Raw genomic sequence first — 18,447 nt, 5'->3', positions numbered from 1 at the left:
GGAGACCAACCCCTAGTTCAGCAGTTCTCAAACTATGTACCAAGGGTAACTGTATAGAGGGGCATAACAAATTTATAGGGGTTTTGCTGGATATTTAACATTTTAGTTAAGTATCACTACAGCATCTGTTGGATAACATATGAACTAATACTCTTGGGTTTTTCTACCAATCAATTTAATAAATGGAACTGCCTGGTACATTTTTTGGCCTAAGGGAAAAGTACTAAGGTACTAAGTACACCACGAACCAAAAACAATAGAGAATTTCTGCTCTAAATCATTGGCGAGACCTCCCAAAGCAGATGACCCACTCAAAACTAATGACAAATTTTCTTCATAGATTTTTTTATTACCTGAAAAAGTCTAAGTTTTGAATTAAATAATATTAAACAGATCATGTTAAGGATTGGGTCTAAATGGTACACTACATATTTGCCACATACCAACAAATAATCTTCCTTTTGCAGTCCCAGCATCACTAAATTTACTAGGAGCAGGAGAGGGTAATCGAGCCTGTCGGCTGGGAAGCAGAACTTTGCCTTCAGTCTTCACAGAACTGGCATCCTTATCTACAAATGACATATTGGATCAGAGTAGGTCAAACAAGCATTTGTAAATTCACCATCAAATTACTGAAGTTGAATTTTATATATATATAATTATATAAATTATATTCATATATATGAATTAAATATATATACATACACACATGTATATACATATACAGTACAAAGTAAATGGAAAAAGTCTCAATGCCCATTACACATGAAATAAGATGTCAAATAAGAAAGAAAATAGTGATATGGTTTTCTGAATTGAATTAATTTTATAAATAAGACAATAATTATGGTATATGAACAATGAACAATGCTCTACTTTAGCATAAACAAGAATATGTAAAAACTTTTCAATGTTTCTACACCCAAATTTTTGGGATTGCTATATACAGTGTTCACAATCAAATATAAGAAGAGTGTCACTAACACAAGAAATTTCTTCCTAGCTTTCTTAGTTAATTTTCTGAAATGAAGTCACTTCTTGGTTATAAGCTGATACTGTTTTGTACAACTTTTGACCTCTATTCTAGTTATAGTTGCTGTGCATATAGTAGAATTTGCCACTATGGTAATCCAAACCCAACTGAAGGCAATGCTGACCAAGAAAAGGCAGTACATGTCACTCAAAGCCAGGTATCTACCTACCTACCTATCTACCTATTTATCTATCTACCTACATACCTGCCTACCTGTCCAGGTATGTGTGTACATATATGTGTGTATACACACACACATTCATAATCTAATTGTCAGAGAAGCACAGTCTGTGCAGTTAAAAAGATCTCATTTGAAAGTTGTTAAACCATAGTTCTGTTATACAAGTTCTCTGAAACATGTGTTTTTATTTGTAAAATGAAACCAAAGGTTCTCAGCTCATGTGTTTGTTGTGAGGATTACTTTATAGGCAATAACACATATAAATAAACTGGAATATACTAAGTTTCTTCCACTGTTTCAATACAAAGCCATTCAGAATTTGCCAGGGAACTTTTACCCAGCAGGTGTGCATATCTTCAGAATGCTAAGCCACTCTAGACTTCACAGAAGTGAGCCTTAGGAAATTCAATGACAGAATGATTTGTTGTTGACAGAATGATACTTCATTTGGCAGTGTCTTCTCAACTCACCATCAAATGACAAAAAGTTCCTAGTGAGGTACAAACCCACATCTGTTTCCTTCAACTAAAATCAGTGATTTATATGATAGTTTTTATTTAGCATATTAACTATAACCAGTTAATCATAATTCCTTACTTTTGGATATATTTAGTACGTTTTAAGATTTCACTTTTACTGAACATATACTCTAGAGCGCAGTAGCTAAGTCTGTAGGCTCTGTTGTCTTACAAATTTGGTTAGAATTCCCTGGGTACAATGTGCTCAACCTCTCCATGACTTAGTTTCTTAATCTGTAAAGTGAGATTAGTAAGAGTATTGAACCAGAGTTGTTGAGGACTAAGTGAAATAAGAAATATAAAGTCCTCAACGGAGCACCATATGCCTGGGAGGCACTAAATACATATTATAAATAGTTATTATACATGTTTCTAAAGATATTATAGAATATTTAAGAATCATGATGTCTTTCTACAGTAATATAAATTACCCAAATGGATGCATTACTTTAAACGATCATCATACAAACACAAACACTACTCATTTTTTTCCTTTTAAAGATATAGCAATATTTTGTACAGTAATTCCTCATTATTTGGGAGGAGTATTATAAAAAATGTAAAAGAGTGGTAAAGTAACAATAATAAGCTATAATAGCAATAATAATGAAATGATGATGATGATGATGATGATGATAATAATTCTTGCTACTCTCCTGCCATGCACATTTTGTTTAATAACTGAGGTTTGAGGATCTGAGAATTAAAGATAAAAGCATATGACAAAATGGTGAGGTTAGAACACAAAATAGAACTTCTGCCCAGGTTCTGTGACTCTTTATCCTCTGCTCTATTATGTTGTGTTATAATCTACCCCCCAAAATATTAGAGGGATATAAAAATATAACATCAAGATTCATCAGAAAAATGTTTAAAATTTTGAGAATGTAAGTAAAATTTGTCACCTACATGTGCTGAAAAGGAACAATCAAAGAGGTGAGAAGAGACCTGGGGAAGCATGGTATGGGGAAGCCCAGAGAGAGTTTGAAGGGAAGGGGCGGTGGGGCGGTCAACGGTGTAAATTGCTGTTCAGCAGTGCAGTGACAGCAGTTTAGTGGATCTAACAGCCTGGTTTCCTTTGCTAGTTTTCACCCTCTCCCTAGGAAATCGAGTGGTTTATCTGATTGATAAAGGAGACACGCATGGCTTAAATTTGGGAACAAGCCCATCCAACAAGGGGATACAGTTTCCTCTTTCCTCCCAGATGTCATCCTGCACACTCACCCAAAGCAGCTAAGAGAAGGAGGCAGAAGTTGGAGGGCAAGAGTAAGCAAGGTTAGCTGATTAAGCAAGGTCCCTAGATAAGATTCAGATAAAGCAAAGACCCAAGGCAGGAGAGAGTCCTGTCTCCTTGACTTTGTGATGGGCTCCAAGGCATGCTTGGCATTTGGAAATTCAGAGTGTTCCTACCTGATAGTCTCCAGTTTTTCTGAAAAGTGAGGGAAAAGGTTGTCCCCTGAGACTGAGGCAAAATAGGATTAAAGAGTTTTCAGAGTGGTAATCATTTGAAGGAGCAAGTGGAGAATATGAGAAAACAAAGAAAAGACCTCTAATTCAGCACTGAAACTTAAGACTTTGAAAATCTACATGGGGAGAATTTTTTCCCACTCTCTATCCTTTCGCTTCCTCTGAAATGTACTCCATTAAGCATCCTCCTCTGTGTCTTACATTTCAAATCGCTCCCTGCCTGCAACTTCTCTTCTATTACTCTTAGCTTCTCTCACTGTTTCTCCTGCAGCAACTCCTAGTTGGTCTACTGATCACTCTCCCACTTTAATTCATCTCATATCCCAACTTTGCTTCCTTTCTAAGTCACTGATCAAAACCCCCCAAATCCACGGAAGGGCCCCACTGTTACAGAATAAAGGATGCAGTGGTGTGGCCCCATACTTACACTCTCTGCTTTTTGTCTCCCATCATACCCCCATGTCTTTGCTATATTGACTTTTGTCCAAATTATCCTGTTCAAATCAAGATCATCATTCCTCAAACTCTACACAAATGTCATCTCTTCTATAAAGTCATCCAAACCTCCAACATGAGTGAGTAGAGAATAGCCTTTGTTTTGTTGCAGGTTTACAGGGACACCATGACCTGGCCAATGGGGTTGACTGCAAGAGCAAAGAACGCCTGCAGCAAGAAGTTTGCAACAACCAACCACACCCTCTCCCTTGTTTTTTGTATAAAAGGAGCCTGTATTCTGACTAGAGGAGGATGGTTCTCCAAGACATTAGTCTGCCATCCTCTCGGTCTGCCGGCTTTCTGAATAAAGTCGCTATTCCTTGCCCCAACACCTCATCTTCCAATTTATTGGCCTGTCGTGCAGTGAGCAGAACGAGTTTGGACTCGCAACATCAGCATTAACCTCTGCACCACTCCCACATTCCCAAGATGCCAATCAGCTCATACACAGAGCACTTAATTTAATCTTCTTTGTGTTAAGTTATTTATGTATCTTTCACTAGAATGTCAACTTTTGCAATAAGAGACACTGCCATATTCTACTCTCAATGTTAAACATAGCCCCTGGTAATGGAAGAAGTTTAGTAAACATCCTTAATTTTAAAATCACTCCATTTCTAGATGTCAGCCTTGGATGACAAGAACATATACACTAAGAGTTAGAGACAATAGTCATGTGTAACTTACCATTCTTTACAATAATTTTCTGCTTATCAAGATGAATTGCCATATATGAATAAATAGTAAGAATGCAGTTTTCTGCTGTTGCAGCAACTGGAAGTGAAAACCTAGAAGTGAAAACATCGTATTTCAATAAAATAAATTTTTCAGATGCAGTAAATACAATGAAAGATTTTTTAAGTGTCCTGGATGCCTTTAATGATCAAGACATGAATTATTCATCATTTTTCTTTCCAGCTACTTTGTTTTTCCTAACCTCCTACTGTTTTAATGGTTTAAGAATATTTACTTTCATTTTTTTAATTTTTAAAAAATTTTATTTATTTATTTGGGGGGTAATTAGGTTTATTTATTTTATTTTTAGAGGAGGTACTGGGGATTCAACCCAGTACCTCCTGCATGCTAAGCATGCACTCTACCACTTGAGCCATACCCTTCCCAAGAATATTTACTTTTAAAGCTTTTAACAGAGATGATAAATTTCTCTGTCAATTATGCTCTGAAATATAGTTTGTAATTAAGCAGGTTCACAAACAGATTCAGGAAATTTTAGAATTGAAGAAGCCTTAGAGTTAATTTACTCATTTTCTTCTATAGAAGCTGTGACAAAGGATATCTAGCCTCAGATTGTTACTACTAGGGAGACACCACAAGGATGACACTTATGACTCACAGACAACCTATTTCATATCTAGAGAACTGTGACTTCATATCCAGGCATTCTTTCAGAGCAAAATGGAACAAAACCTACAATCCACATTACATTCTTTCAAATATTTAAATATGCTCGCTGTAACTTCTCTAAACTCTCTTTTCCAGATTGCAAACATTGAGAACATCAAGAGTTCTCTCAAATACAAGGTCTCCAAATATTTCACATAGCATCTTTAGATGACTTTCTCTTAGATGACTTTCTTTGTGTTTGCCCTTTAATGTGTCTGAGAACTGAAAGCAATACTTCAAACATTATTCAACCAGTAGTGAGTACCATTACCTTCCACAACCCGCATACTCTATTTTATGAAAGCATTGTGAAATTGTCTTATTATTTTTACCAGCCACAAAACACTCTTAGACTATACTGGGCCTGTCTAACTTATGTGACAACTCTGTCCTCATGCAACTGATTTTTTAATAGAAATACTATATTTTATATCTATATCTCTGTAATACTGCCTTATTGGTTTCAGTTCTGTACCACAGCATATCAAGATAATTCTACTCTTGAATCAGCTATCATATTAGCTCTTCTATCTAGTCTATAGTCACTGGCCAAGGTGAATTGATAAAATTTCATGTTATAGCCCAAGTTAATGCAAGTAAAATATAGAATAGGATGAGACCAAGAGAAATCTGTAGTTGAAATGTCATGAGTTGTCAAAAGACATTAAAATAAACATGTTTTATGTAAATGAATTGATTTTTACCTCAGTACTACATATGATATTTCCCCCAAAGGAAAGTATTATGATTTTCCCTGTATCAATTAATGTGTATTAAAATATTATGCAAAATATACAGATTCAACATTGTCTTGTTTAACCAACCCTAGTCATTCCATTCCATCAATCTAAACACATGTATTAGATGGCCCTGTTCAGGATTAAGTTGTGTTTTTTTATCTGTAATTATTTTTCCAGATGATTTCCCCCTTAAAATGAAATTTTAAATTCCTTGATAGCATGAATCACTACTTCCACAAATTATGTATTTATGCTAAACACAGCAACCAATCAAAATTCCATGAACTGACCAACAATGGTTAACAATATTTTGTAGATTAAATAACACAGTTTATCCACAGACTCCATTATCATCACTATCTTAGAACCAAAAATATTAAGTTTGTTTTAACAGTGATTGCAGCAGGAGGAAAAAAAAGAAAAAAAAGAAAAAAAAAAAAGACAACTCTAGCAAATGCTGTGTATGTTCTGCCTTTAAGTCCTTACCCCCAGTGTATAATCTCTCTGTGCTGGGCTCCCATCCTCTAGGTGGGCGTGCTGAAGTAACTGTGATCCTCTTCAGAGAATTACTGCTGGACTACTGGAGCTTCTGAAAGTCACAATTGTCTTAGGAGATTATGGTCCCCTCTTGCAGCCCACACCTCTGTGGTGTGGGAGTTTGACAGTCCGGTCACTTTGCTTCCAGTAGTGCAAAAAATGTGAGATGTAACTTCATCTCTAGCAAACTCTATGGGATCAAGCTAAGGTTGGGACTTTGACTGAAATATACATTTATTTGGGATGACTGATTCCCTGTTCTGCTTCTCTTACCCCCTTACTCTTTTTTTTCCCCCCTCTGGGAGCACTTCCTTAATAAATCATGTACCCATGAGTCCTCATCTAAAAATTAGCTTGTGGACAACTCTACCAAGATAACTACCAACTGAACAAACAAAAGAAGCACTATCACTTGAAACATTTATAAAATGGTACAAAACTAAGGAAAATAAGGTTGAAATAAAATTTCATTCTGAGAATGAAGTGGGAATAAATATATCTTTTTTTTTTATAGAACTAGTTTTTCAGAGATGATGTGATTTCAGACGCTCCTCAGAGTAAAGGATAAATAACATATACAAAATTCATTTGACCATATCTGACCTTATTCTTCTATCAAGCACATGATACAGAAATTATACAAGTTAATACAATATGGGAATGTGGACGCTTTATACATTGACGTCATTATTATTAAAAATTCACTAAAACAGAAAAGGGACTTTCAGTTGGTAATACTAACATGCCACACATTAAGAAAAATATTTCTGGGAAAATAGGGCACTTTATGGTATCTTATCTGAGAATAATGGTATTATTTATGGATTCTCTATGCCAATCCATATAGACAAGAACCATTAGTGATAGAGAATTTACTCTAAAAATACTCAATATGACAGTAACAGTGAAATGAAAAGGCACTCTGACATTATGGGTTTCCATTTCATTCTGGGATTTAAATAGTAATTTTCAGGCATGAGTGATTTATTTATTTTTTTGTTTGTTTGTTTGTTTTGGGGGGGAAGGGTGTAGGTAATTAAGTTTATTGATTGATTGATTGGAGGGACTGGGGATTGAACCCAGGACCTCGTGCATGCTAAGCACATGCTCTACCACTGAGCTATACCCTCCCCCAGGCATGAGTGATTTAGAATGCTTCACTGGACCAAAATCAGGATGGAGATTCCAGGTAACAACAGAGTTGATATGATACAGATGTTGATAAACATGGTGGATATGGGCTCATACTATTTGTGGCAGCTACTGTGCTGAGCATCTAACATGCATTACTTCATTTACATAAATCTTCTCAACAGTGTTAGAGAAGACCTATCATTAAACTTCTCAGCCTTTGGTTACAACAGCAAGGTCCAGAAAAAGGCAATAATTGTTTAAAGTCACACACTTAGAAATCAGAGGGTTCAAGGTCAAATTCAATCTGCCTGAAACAAAGCTATGATATTAGCCACTGCATAGGAAAGGTTATCTTCCAGATCTGTCTTGCATAAATGCTCAAAGTTAGGAAGTCTACATAAAATCATATATATGATGATGAATGTAAACACAAACTTTTTTCACTAACTTACTTCATCAATTATCTCATTAAATAGTGTGCCCTTTTAATACTTCTGGTTATTCTAATAATGTTAAATTACATAAGTTCCCATTAAAAACTGGCTAAAGCTATAAATATTCTCCTGGGCCCTCAGGAAGAAAAATTTGACTTCAGATGCTCTTCTAAGTAAACCATAACCAGCATTTACAAAACTGATGTAAATAAGTTCTCCTGTTGGATGCATAAAAATTCTCCTAGAGGTGGAAATTTTGAAGTTGTGCACAGAAACAAAAGGTACTGCTGTACCTTCAGGGACAATGCAAAATGGGATTAAGAAAATAAAACACTTCTGGCCACTCTTTCAGATATAATTTTTATACACAAACTACTGACAACTTAGCATGATTAGTCAAACAGTAAATACCATAATGTATGGAAAGTCATGTATGAAGTGCACAGTTTATTTTTATCTTTTGTTATTTCGGGCTCACCCAACATTTCTCATTAATGATTTCTCTCCTCTGTCCCCAACTTTAAAATTTTCCAAACTCACAGAAGAACTGAAAGACTAATAAACACATATGTACCCTTCACCTACTTCATCAATTACCATTTTGCCACATTTATTTCTCTTTCCCCTTTCACTTGCAATTTATTTTCTGGAAAAGTGTGTGTACCTCAGTATTTGGCATGTATTCCCTGAGAACAAGAACATTCTTCCACATAATCATAATTCTTTTGTCACTAGCATCAAATTTAACATTAGTACAAGAATATGATCTAATTTATAGCCCATATTCAGGAGTCCCAATAATGCCAGGGTCCAAACTGGGATTACCCACTGAATACAGTCTCCTTTAGTTGAGGGCAATCCCCTAGTCTTGTTTGATCCTTCATAGCACTGACATATTTTAAGAGTCAAGGCTAGTTAGTTGTCTGAATTGCTCTGATTGTCCCCTCATGACTGGATAAGGTTTAAACATTCCTGGCAAGAAAATCTTGTTCATGGTGGCACAGCTGCTATTTAACTGCATTAGGAAACATAGCAGGTTACTGTTCCTCATTATTTGTGATGCTGAGCTTGGCCATTTAGGATGGTGGTGTCCATCAGATGTCTTCAATTTTATAGCAGCATTTAAAAATACAATTTACATATCATAAAATCCATCTTTTAAAGATGTACAATTTGGTAGTTTTTAATATATCTACAGAGTTATGGAATATCACCACTACCTAATTTTAAGGTATTTTCATAAGCTGTAAATAAAACCCAAATACATTAGCATTCATTCCCCATTGGCCTCTCCCCTTAGCCCCTAGAAGTCATGCTTTGACCTTCTGTCTCAATAGATTTGCTTATTCTGGACATGAAATAATTAGTAACTATTATTCACAATTAAAAGCAAGTAATAAGTAATCTATGGAAAAAATGTGAACAATCATGGAACCTCATCAACCTTTCACCTAATGCATATAAAGTATATACCATGTGTTTGGGTTGTATAAAGCCTTCTGGAAGGGCTCCTCCAAGCAGCTATGTCAGTGGCTCTCAAGGTTGGCAACTACTGAGCCAGGTCTCAAAAGTGAAAAGCACAGTGCGAGACAGAGTTTTTGAAAGATTAGTCTTGATTTTTTTTAATGTTTAGTACAATTCAACAATGAAATCCTCTGGGAGTGGACTTTTCACTGTGGAAAAATTTTTAAATAATTATTCAACCTTTTTACTTGTTATAAAAATGTTCATTATTTTCTATTTCTTCTTGAGTTTTGATAGTTTATGTCTTTTTAGAAAATTGCCAGTTTCATCTAAATTATTTAATCTATTGACATACAAACTAATTATTCCCTTCTTTCTTCTTTATTTGCATTTAATTTGCTCCTCTTTTTCTAGTTTCTTCCAGTTTTGTAACATGGAAAGCTAGGCTACTGATGCAAAATCATTCATCTTGTTGAACACAGGTATTTAAATCTATAAATTTCTCTCTAAGCACTGCTTTAGCTGCATTCTATAAATTCTGAAATTGTGTGTTTTCATTTTCCCTTATCTCAAAATACTTCCTAATTTACCTTATGATTTAATCTTTGACCCATGGGTTATTTAGGAGTATGTAGTTTAATTTCCACACATTTGTGAAATTCCCAAATTCTGCTGTGAACTTTTAATTTCACTTCATTGTGTTGGTGTCCATATTTTGTATGATTTCAATCATGTTTAAAAATATTGAGACTTGTTTTATAGCCTACCATATAATCTGTCCTAGAGAATGATCCATGTGCACTTGAAATAAAATGTGCTTTCTGCTACTGTTAGGTGGTTTGTTCTATAGATGTTTATTAAGACTGCTTAGTTGATAGTGTTTTTCAAGTTTTCTATACCCCTGTAGATTTTCTCTCTAGATATTGTCTCCATTATGGATATTGAGGTATTGAAGTTTCCAACTATTACTTTTAAATTATCTATTTCTCCTTTCAAATCTGTCATTTTTGCTCCATAGATTTTTTGGACTGTATGTTAGGTGCATATTTGTTTATAATTTTTATACAGTCCTGATGGATTGACAATTTTATCATTACAAAATATCCATCTTTTTCTTTAGGCACCTTTTTTGTTTTAAAGTCTCTTTTTACTAGTATTAGTAATGCCATTCGACTTCTCTTATAGTTGCTAACTACATGGTATAACTTTTTCCATCCTTTTAATTTCAATCATATCTTTGAATCTAAAGTGTATGTTTTGTAAACAGCATATAATAGCATTTTTTTCCAAGCAAGCTGACAATTCCTGCTCTTTGATTAGATTGTTTAATCCATTCAAATTATTACTATTGATATATTTGGATTTATATCTGCTGTTCTGTCTTCTGTATGCTTCACATGTTTTCTTTTGCTCTTCTTCATCACCTTATTCTGTATTAAGTGGACTCTTCCTGGTATACCATGTTAATTCCTCCATGATTTTCAGCTGCATTTTTAAGTTATTTTCTTATTGGTTGTTCTAAGGATTATAATATGCATGTTAACTTGGCATCTACTCCAGATTTATACTAACTCAATTCCAATATGTTATGAAATGTTGCTCCAATGTAGCCCATTTTTTTTTTACTGTCATAAAGAATTACATCTTTATGTGTTACAAACACAATGATCTAGTGTTATAATTATTGTTTTATATAATCTTATGTCTTCTGAAGATGTTAAGAGAAGAAAGGAAAAATCTATTTATATACTTTTTATATTAGATTTCATTATCATTTTTGGTTCTCATCTTTTCTTCCTGTGGATTCAATTTACTATACAGTGTCATTTCCTTATTCCAGTATAGTTTCATTTCTATTGCCCTGCTTTGCAATGTTATTTACAAAATGTCTCTGTAGGCTATTAGCTCAACTATACAACTTTATAGATATTGTTTTATGCAAGTGTTTTTAAAAATCAATTAAGAGAAGATAAGAAAATAAATACACGGCAGTATAGTGATAAAGTTCCAGAATTTTGATTGATTGATTTTTTTTCAATAAAACAAAAATGACTTAAGTTTTAGGGTCAGAAAATAACTCTCATTCACTTTTATTTTAATATTCTCATGATGCTATTTTAGATTTGTCTTTATTTTTTGTTACTACAAAAAGACGCCTCTGGATGCTACAATTTTAAAAACAAGATATCCCTATAGTGTCACTGGCATTGTCTCATCTCTACTAAATCTGTAGGTATCATAAAAATATCTTTAAATATTATACTGAATGAAATGAAATTGCTACTATTCATAATTTTTAATCTATGATACTCAACTTCATAAAATTGGCCTAATATATCTGCCTCCCTCACTCTAAGTGCATGAGCACATGTACACACAGACAAACACACACACACACACACAAACACTGTATACCTTTCTCCATACTAAATCAGCCATTACTGTTTTAAGCCTATTTGATTATTCTCCACGTTACTGGATTCTACAAAGAAAGCCATTAGAAGCAAGAGAAGGTAAAACCAACTAAAAAAATCTATAAATGAGAAAAAGAAGTCAAATAAGAATGTTTATGCTTACTACAGAGAATAACCAATAAAACACAAATTATGTTTTTGCAAATCATAATTTTGATATTGAATGGCATGGTGACAACATATAATTCATTAAGTAAGATGTGGAAAGTCTCATTATTCATCTCTCTGGTCATTAGCTGGTGAATAATTAATACTCTAATTATACATCTCTAATTCTTTCCCCATCAATAGTGAAGATAAGAGACTCTTATGCTTGTCATCCCAAATCACTTTAGAAATGAAACATTGAAGCTCTATGTTAAATCTCTGTGATAAATGGCCTGCTAATTATAGTATTTGATCACTTTCCAATGGTATATGAAGTACTGTGATGGTCTGTCAACAATATGTCAAATACCATGAGAAATATTATGATATTATTTATATCTTTTTCATCGTAACTAAGGATCTGCTCCTATCTGTACTATATATAGGCATATCTTACATTCTAAAGGCAGCCCTAGTTAACATGGTTTTAATTCAAAGGGAGACAGAGCAAGAAGAAGGGGCAGGGTTGCATGGTGTGGTTTTTGGAAGCACGTCTCTTTAGTTTAATCTGGCTGTCTGTCCAAATCTTTTGCCACAAGGCAGCTAGAAAATTACAGAATTACATTTTGGGAAGACTGGCAATGGCTATAAAGGGTTAAAAAAGAGTTTATAGCTAACACTGCTTAAGATTCCTATTTATAGGACTGAATAAAGTGAGAAATAGAAGGAGAAGAAAAGATCTGGGTCAGCTTTTTGAAAATTCTTTTCATTTTAAAACCTACTACCACCAACATCATCATCAAAAACAAGTCTTACTGCTATCCATACAGTATTTAAATAAAGACAAATAATGAAATGACTTTGGATGATAGTACTTGCTTTAGAAGAATTTATGACACAAAAGAAACATCCTTGAACAACTTTCCCAAAGTAGCTTACCCATACTTACTTACAATGTTACTCAATTCAATAACTGCTAGCAAAATAATTTACATGTAACTAAACTTACACACAAAACAGGGCTGATATGTTTATTTAAATATCTAATGCTTACTATAGCTAACACTTTTATGTTAGGTCAATTGGTCTTAATCTGGTAATATAATATACATTTATAACAGTCTAGGTCATCCATGATGTTGCCAGACAGAAAAATCTATCACAAGTGAAGACATCATTTGTCATCTTGTTCATCAGTGATAAAATTACAGAGTTTTGGTTTATTTATTTTTAATAGGTCAAAACAAACTGAAAAGATTCCCAGTGATAATGTAATTCTCACTTACTTGCTTTTCAGTATCTTTTTGTGAGTGGAGGGAAAAGGTGGAAAATTATAGCTGCTCTTCTGGGCATGGCAATAAACCACAATATATTATCTGCAGTTCATCAAGATGCTGTTATTTATGAATATTAATAATTTTGGCAAATATGTGCTATTAACCAATTTAGTGACTGCAGGTTTGATCAAAGAGATTGCAGGTTTGATCAATATGTGCATAAATCCATGGAAGTAAGCTTTACATATGAATATATTCTATTGATTTGTATCACAGTAGAATAAGGTAAGGGCAGAGAATTCTTTAGACACATAAGAGCTCCATAGATATTCATCAAGTCTAGAAATTTATGTCCATTTAGCAATATTTGAAATATATATCAGTTCTTTTTACAAGAATCATCTCATTTTTAGTCTGTCCAATAATCTGGACATAACCCTGTAACTGATACAAATCAAATTTGAAATCTTAAAATCTCTCTTTAGGGCCTATTTTCACAATTTAAAATCATTAACTTTGATTAATATATATTAATATGCTTTATTTTTAATTCAGGGTTTTTATGGGAAAACACTATAGTTGTTAACACAGTTTTAAAATGAAGTTTCCAAGAAAGAAATGTGGCAAAAGCCAAAACTTACCCCTGCTGAAATAAGGTCATGTTTGGAAAAATTAAATATATATATTTACATATGGACATATTTGTATTGTAAATAGATATATATACTATTAATGTATAAACTATGTGCTTATTTCTGTTTTCACAAAGATATGTAAATTTATCACATTCCAAAAATACACAGGAAAAATTTTAACTTTAATCAGAAATAAATACAGATTATTTTGACCCAGGAATACAACCCCTCAAAAGTAGAATTGCTAAATATGGTGGCTTGCCCTATAATGCAATTAATGCAACAATGCCTAATAAAGCTGAACGAAAAATTATTTCTAAGTTGGGTGAATCATTAGCTGTTCTGCTGCTTGCATCCCTGTATACTTAATGGTTAATTCCAAAAAAACTCAGAGCTGAAACTCTAGCTATTAGATACATTATAGAGGTCAACATCCACAACCCGATGGAACAAACACTATAACTTCCTCCATGACACCATAAAGTTATATAAAACAAGCTCATTTGTATTAATTCATTCCAAGAATACTGTCATGCACTTTGCTCTAGAAAACAGCCATGATCTAGCTAAAACACAGAGCAGGTAACTTTTAGGCTATTTTCATTTTATCTCTTAGAAGATTTCAGGAATATATAAATTTTTTAAATGAACCTAACAGAAAAGAAGGGATATTTATGATTTGAAACATCTGAAATTAATCTATCCTAAGGAAAGGGTTTTAATAAACAATAACACAGACTAAGATCGGAGTTGGTCAGAATTGGAGGTCATCTCTGTGTCATGATGGAAATTCCTCTAATAGAATTCCTTGTGAGAAATAATTTTCCCAACCATCTGGCCAAAGGCCTAAAATACCACCATGAAACATATATTTTCATTGGTTAGAGGAATGCAATGCTGAAGAATATTTGTTGATTATAAATTAGTAGCTTGGAGGCTAAATATTAGCACCTAAGCAAAGGAACGCTTACTAGTAATCAATTGGATATGATGAAATGACCACAAGGGCTTGGGAAACCAGGAGACAGTCCCTGTGGAAACAATGCCAGACTACGTAGCAGAGGGTGGTATCAGCTGACGACTCTTGGCAATAGAGAAGTGGTTCATCAAAACCCTGGAAAAGATCAATTTCCAGTATCTATAAACACTGACATGCCGGCTACAAGCAGTTGGAGACTAACTCTCACAGTCACAGGGAGTAGGTTATTAAGATCATAGGGCAAATATCTCCTACTGGATTTGAAAATTAGAAAACAAAATCCTTAAAATACAATAACCCTAAAGTAAACAGCTGTCAAGAGAACAAAAAAGTGTGAGAGTGGGAGGAAAGAGAGACATCAAAGAGAGTATAAAACATAATAAATTTGCATGGCTGTTTCAATAAATTGATAAGGTTTGGAGTTTTATTAACAACCACAAGGGCTATATTTGGGAGATTAGTAAGATATAGGATATTTTGTTTACAAATAAAAGTTAAAAAAATATTCAATTACACAAAACAAAGTACAGCCAGCTACAAAGATAGATTAGTGAAGGTGGAGCACCTAACTTACACTCATATATGCTGATTTTTAATTCTCTTTCATTTCAAAGCTTTGCTGAAGTCTGACATTGCCATCAGTTGCCATGTCCCTATATTTATTCAATCAAAATCACTTTTTCTTTTCCAGTCATCATTTTCTTCTTCCATTGTAACTACAAACACTACGGTTCTGCACCTCTTCACAGAATCAATCTGGAAGAGCTTATTTACTGGTCTTCTTAATTCTGGCCTTTGTGTTTTCATAGTCACCTAACACATGAATATCTTATCGCTTTCATCTAACTAAAGCTCCATAAAGGCAAAGACCAGCACACAGCACATAAAGAATACCTGGAAGTTTTGACTGCATACATCAGCAGATGGATGGATAGATGGATGGATGGACAGAGTGATAGATATCTTCAAGATCCATATGAACTAAAAGAAAAGACTACTTCATAGCCATCATCAGGACCCCACAAGCATAATATCCAATCTCTAATTATTACAGTTGGGTTTGCTGGAAGAAGCTTGGGTTTAAGAGGTTTATTAGGATCAACATCTATATAAGGAAGGGGGAGGAAGTGGGAAGAGAACAGAGCAGGAAGAAGGGGCAGGATTGAAGGATGTGGAGAACAGGATGATGTAGAACAGCTATGCAGATCCAACGAGGCCTTAGCCAATTGGGCAGAGAGCTCTGGATTGCCCTTCAGAGTTTCTAGGTTTAGGCTGAAATGTCCAGCCCTTTAAACCTGCCTCACCCAGTCAGTGGATGCTGGCTTGCCTGGTGATGTATAACTTCAGACTAAGTGATACCCTGCAGTTAAGAAGATCTTGTAGGAGCTGACAAATGGAAGTAGGTGGCTGACCTCATTCTATATGGTTAGGCAGCAAATTCTACCTTAAAGGGGCAGTAGGAGGTGCAGTCCCCTCTCTTCCCATTTTCATCAATGCATCTCAATCTTGATTTCTATTAGAAAAATCTAACAGGTGAGATGATCATCTGGCACAGCAAGCTGTACAAATTGCTCACCTAAAACTCTTGGTGTGTTTTATAACAGAGGAGATACACATAGGTCAATATATCATTTAAGCAGTCCTATTTAATCAAGGAGAGACACAATGGCCAGTTAAGAACTTTATATCCCTCCTAAATCCATGAAGCCCCTTTGGAGAGCATAGAATCTTGAGGTTCTTGTTGGAATTCTATTGACAATAAATGTGCAATGCACTTCTTAGTCAATTTTCCCCATGCTCAACTTTTATTCATTAGTATGAACTCATTATATATATCACATATCACTCATCTCCTGCAATAACTATTATTTGAATACCTAATGACCAAGGTGTACAGTATGGTTTTTAAAGTTATGGTTTTATCAAGTGGGAACCAACTGAATGCAAGTAGACAACACTTTTACTTTGAAAATAAGGGCATGACTACATACTCCGAGATTCACTATAATGACATTCACCTTTAAATAAAATTCAAGCATTTAAATGATAAATTTTAAGCAGTCTGCAGAAATTCTGAAACACAATGACTAAAGCATTTTTTTTATATTAGTTTCTATTGGTTGGAACACTGAAAATGTTCAGGCTATAGGTAAAGATCAAAGAAATTTAAGTAGTCAAATTACATAAAATTAAGGATATTAAGATAGTTCAATACATTTAATAAAAGTAATTAAATGAGGAGTAGAAGTAATATCATTAGCTTTATGTTGAATATTAATTTGGATATTTGTAAAGAGAAAAAAATTTCAATTAGTTGTATCATATTCTGTCCTTTCTTTTTAACTTGAAGGAAGTAAATGAATTCTTCTAATAACACCCTCTGTAAGCATAAAAAGCCTAAGTTTGAAGATCAGCTATCTAACATGAAAAACCCCAAATTACAGATGGCAATAGTTACAGAAAACTAATGACTACAGAATCTAAACCAAGTTGTGACTGGGAAAGACACATATACAAGAGATCTCGGGGCCATCAGTGATATTCTATTTCCTGACCAGAATTGTAAATACGAGGTTTACTTCACAATGATTTGCTAAAATGCATAAATTAGTTTCACATAGTTTGATCTGTATTGTTTTAGAAGGAAAAAAAAGACCTTTCAAAACAAGCTAAACATTGAATCAAAAAAGCAACTTGTAAACCAAATGCCCTCAAATTGATACTGCTGGGGTGGTTGAAAGTTATCATTATAGAATTATCACTTCCACTGAGTAGAAATTTCAAATAGACTGGAAATTTCCTTGCAAATGTGGAGTCAATGCTGGCAGTTAAGAATTGGGAAGGTTAGCACAAGTATCTCCCCACATTATCCCCAAACTAAGATTAGAGTCAGCCATCAAAGACAGCAGGAAGCAACCTTCAGCTCAATAGAGAAAAAGTCCAAACACCATACCATGAAGTATGTGAACAAACCTCTTTTTATTCATAGTAGATCAGGATACAGTTATACCAGTATACTTGTTTGAAGGAATTTGAAATGCAGAATGGACAAGCCTAGAAGTCAGGATATGTTTAAAAACAGATTCAAGGATTCACCACAAACAGAAAAAGATGAACATATCTGAGCAGCAAAACGAAAATTCAGGAAAGTTGGGGTGACATGCAGTCCTGCCACCCTCTTCCACACAGACCCTCCTAAAACAACCACCACCAAGCCTGTTGGTGCAGACTGGGTGCCAGTGTCAGAGCCCGGGGGGTGTCATGGAACTTCTGTTGAAGAGACCAAGTCTGCAGTTTGCCTGATAGGCCTGACTGTAGGAAATGCAATTCGAACACTAATAAGGGTTTATAAAACATAAAAAAAAATCTAAAATTTAACAAAATATTCAAAATACTGAAAAAAAGAAAGAGCCGCTACTATTTGGGGTAGAGTCTGCATCACTCAGAGGCCATCCTCTTCTTCAGAGAAACAGAATCCCCTTCTCAAGTGTCAGCAGGACACACAGCGACACAGGTACACACCAACATGTGCCCATGGGACTAAGCCTGGGTCAATGACATATTAGCAAAAGTGATGATGCTTGTTCC

At 34.3% G+C, this 18,447-nt stretch overlaps 1 protein-coding gene across 1 annotated transcript in view; it reads right to left on the bottom strand.

The window, feature by feature from the left end:
• CFAP47 (cilia and flagella associated protein 47) overlaps positions 1-18,447 on the bottom strand; it is a 423,400-nt gene that overhangs the window by 287,219 nt on the left and 117,734 nt on the right. Inside the window, exons 27-28 of the mRNA XM_074358969.1 lie at positions 4,382-4,482; positions 444-569 (exon numbers count right to left, since the gene is read on the bottom strand). Of these exons, the coding sequence (XP_074215070.1) occupies positions 444-569; positions 4,382-4,482 (227 nt within the window). The remainder of the gene's footprint in view (positions 1-443; positions 570-4,381; positions 4,483-18,447) is intronic.

This window comes from Camelus bactrianus, chromosome X (assembly GCF_048773025.1).
Source record: "Camelus bactrianus isolate YW-2024 breed Bactrian camel chromosome X, ASM4877302v1, whole genome shotgun sequence".
NCBI classification, from domain to species: Eukaryota; Metazoa; Chordata; class Mammalia; order Artiodactyla; family Camelidae; genus Camelus; species Camelus bactrianus.
This window is presented reverse-complemented; position numbering and strand designations above follow the sequence as displayed.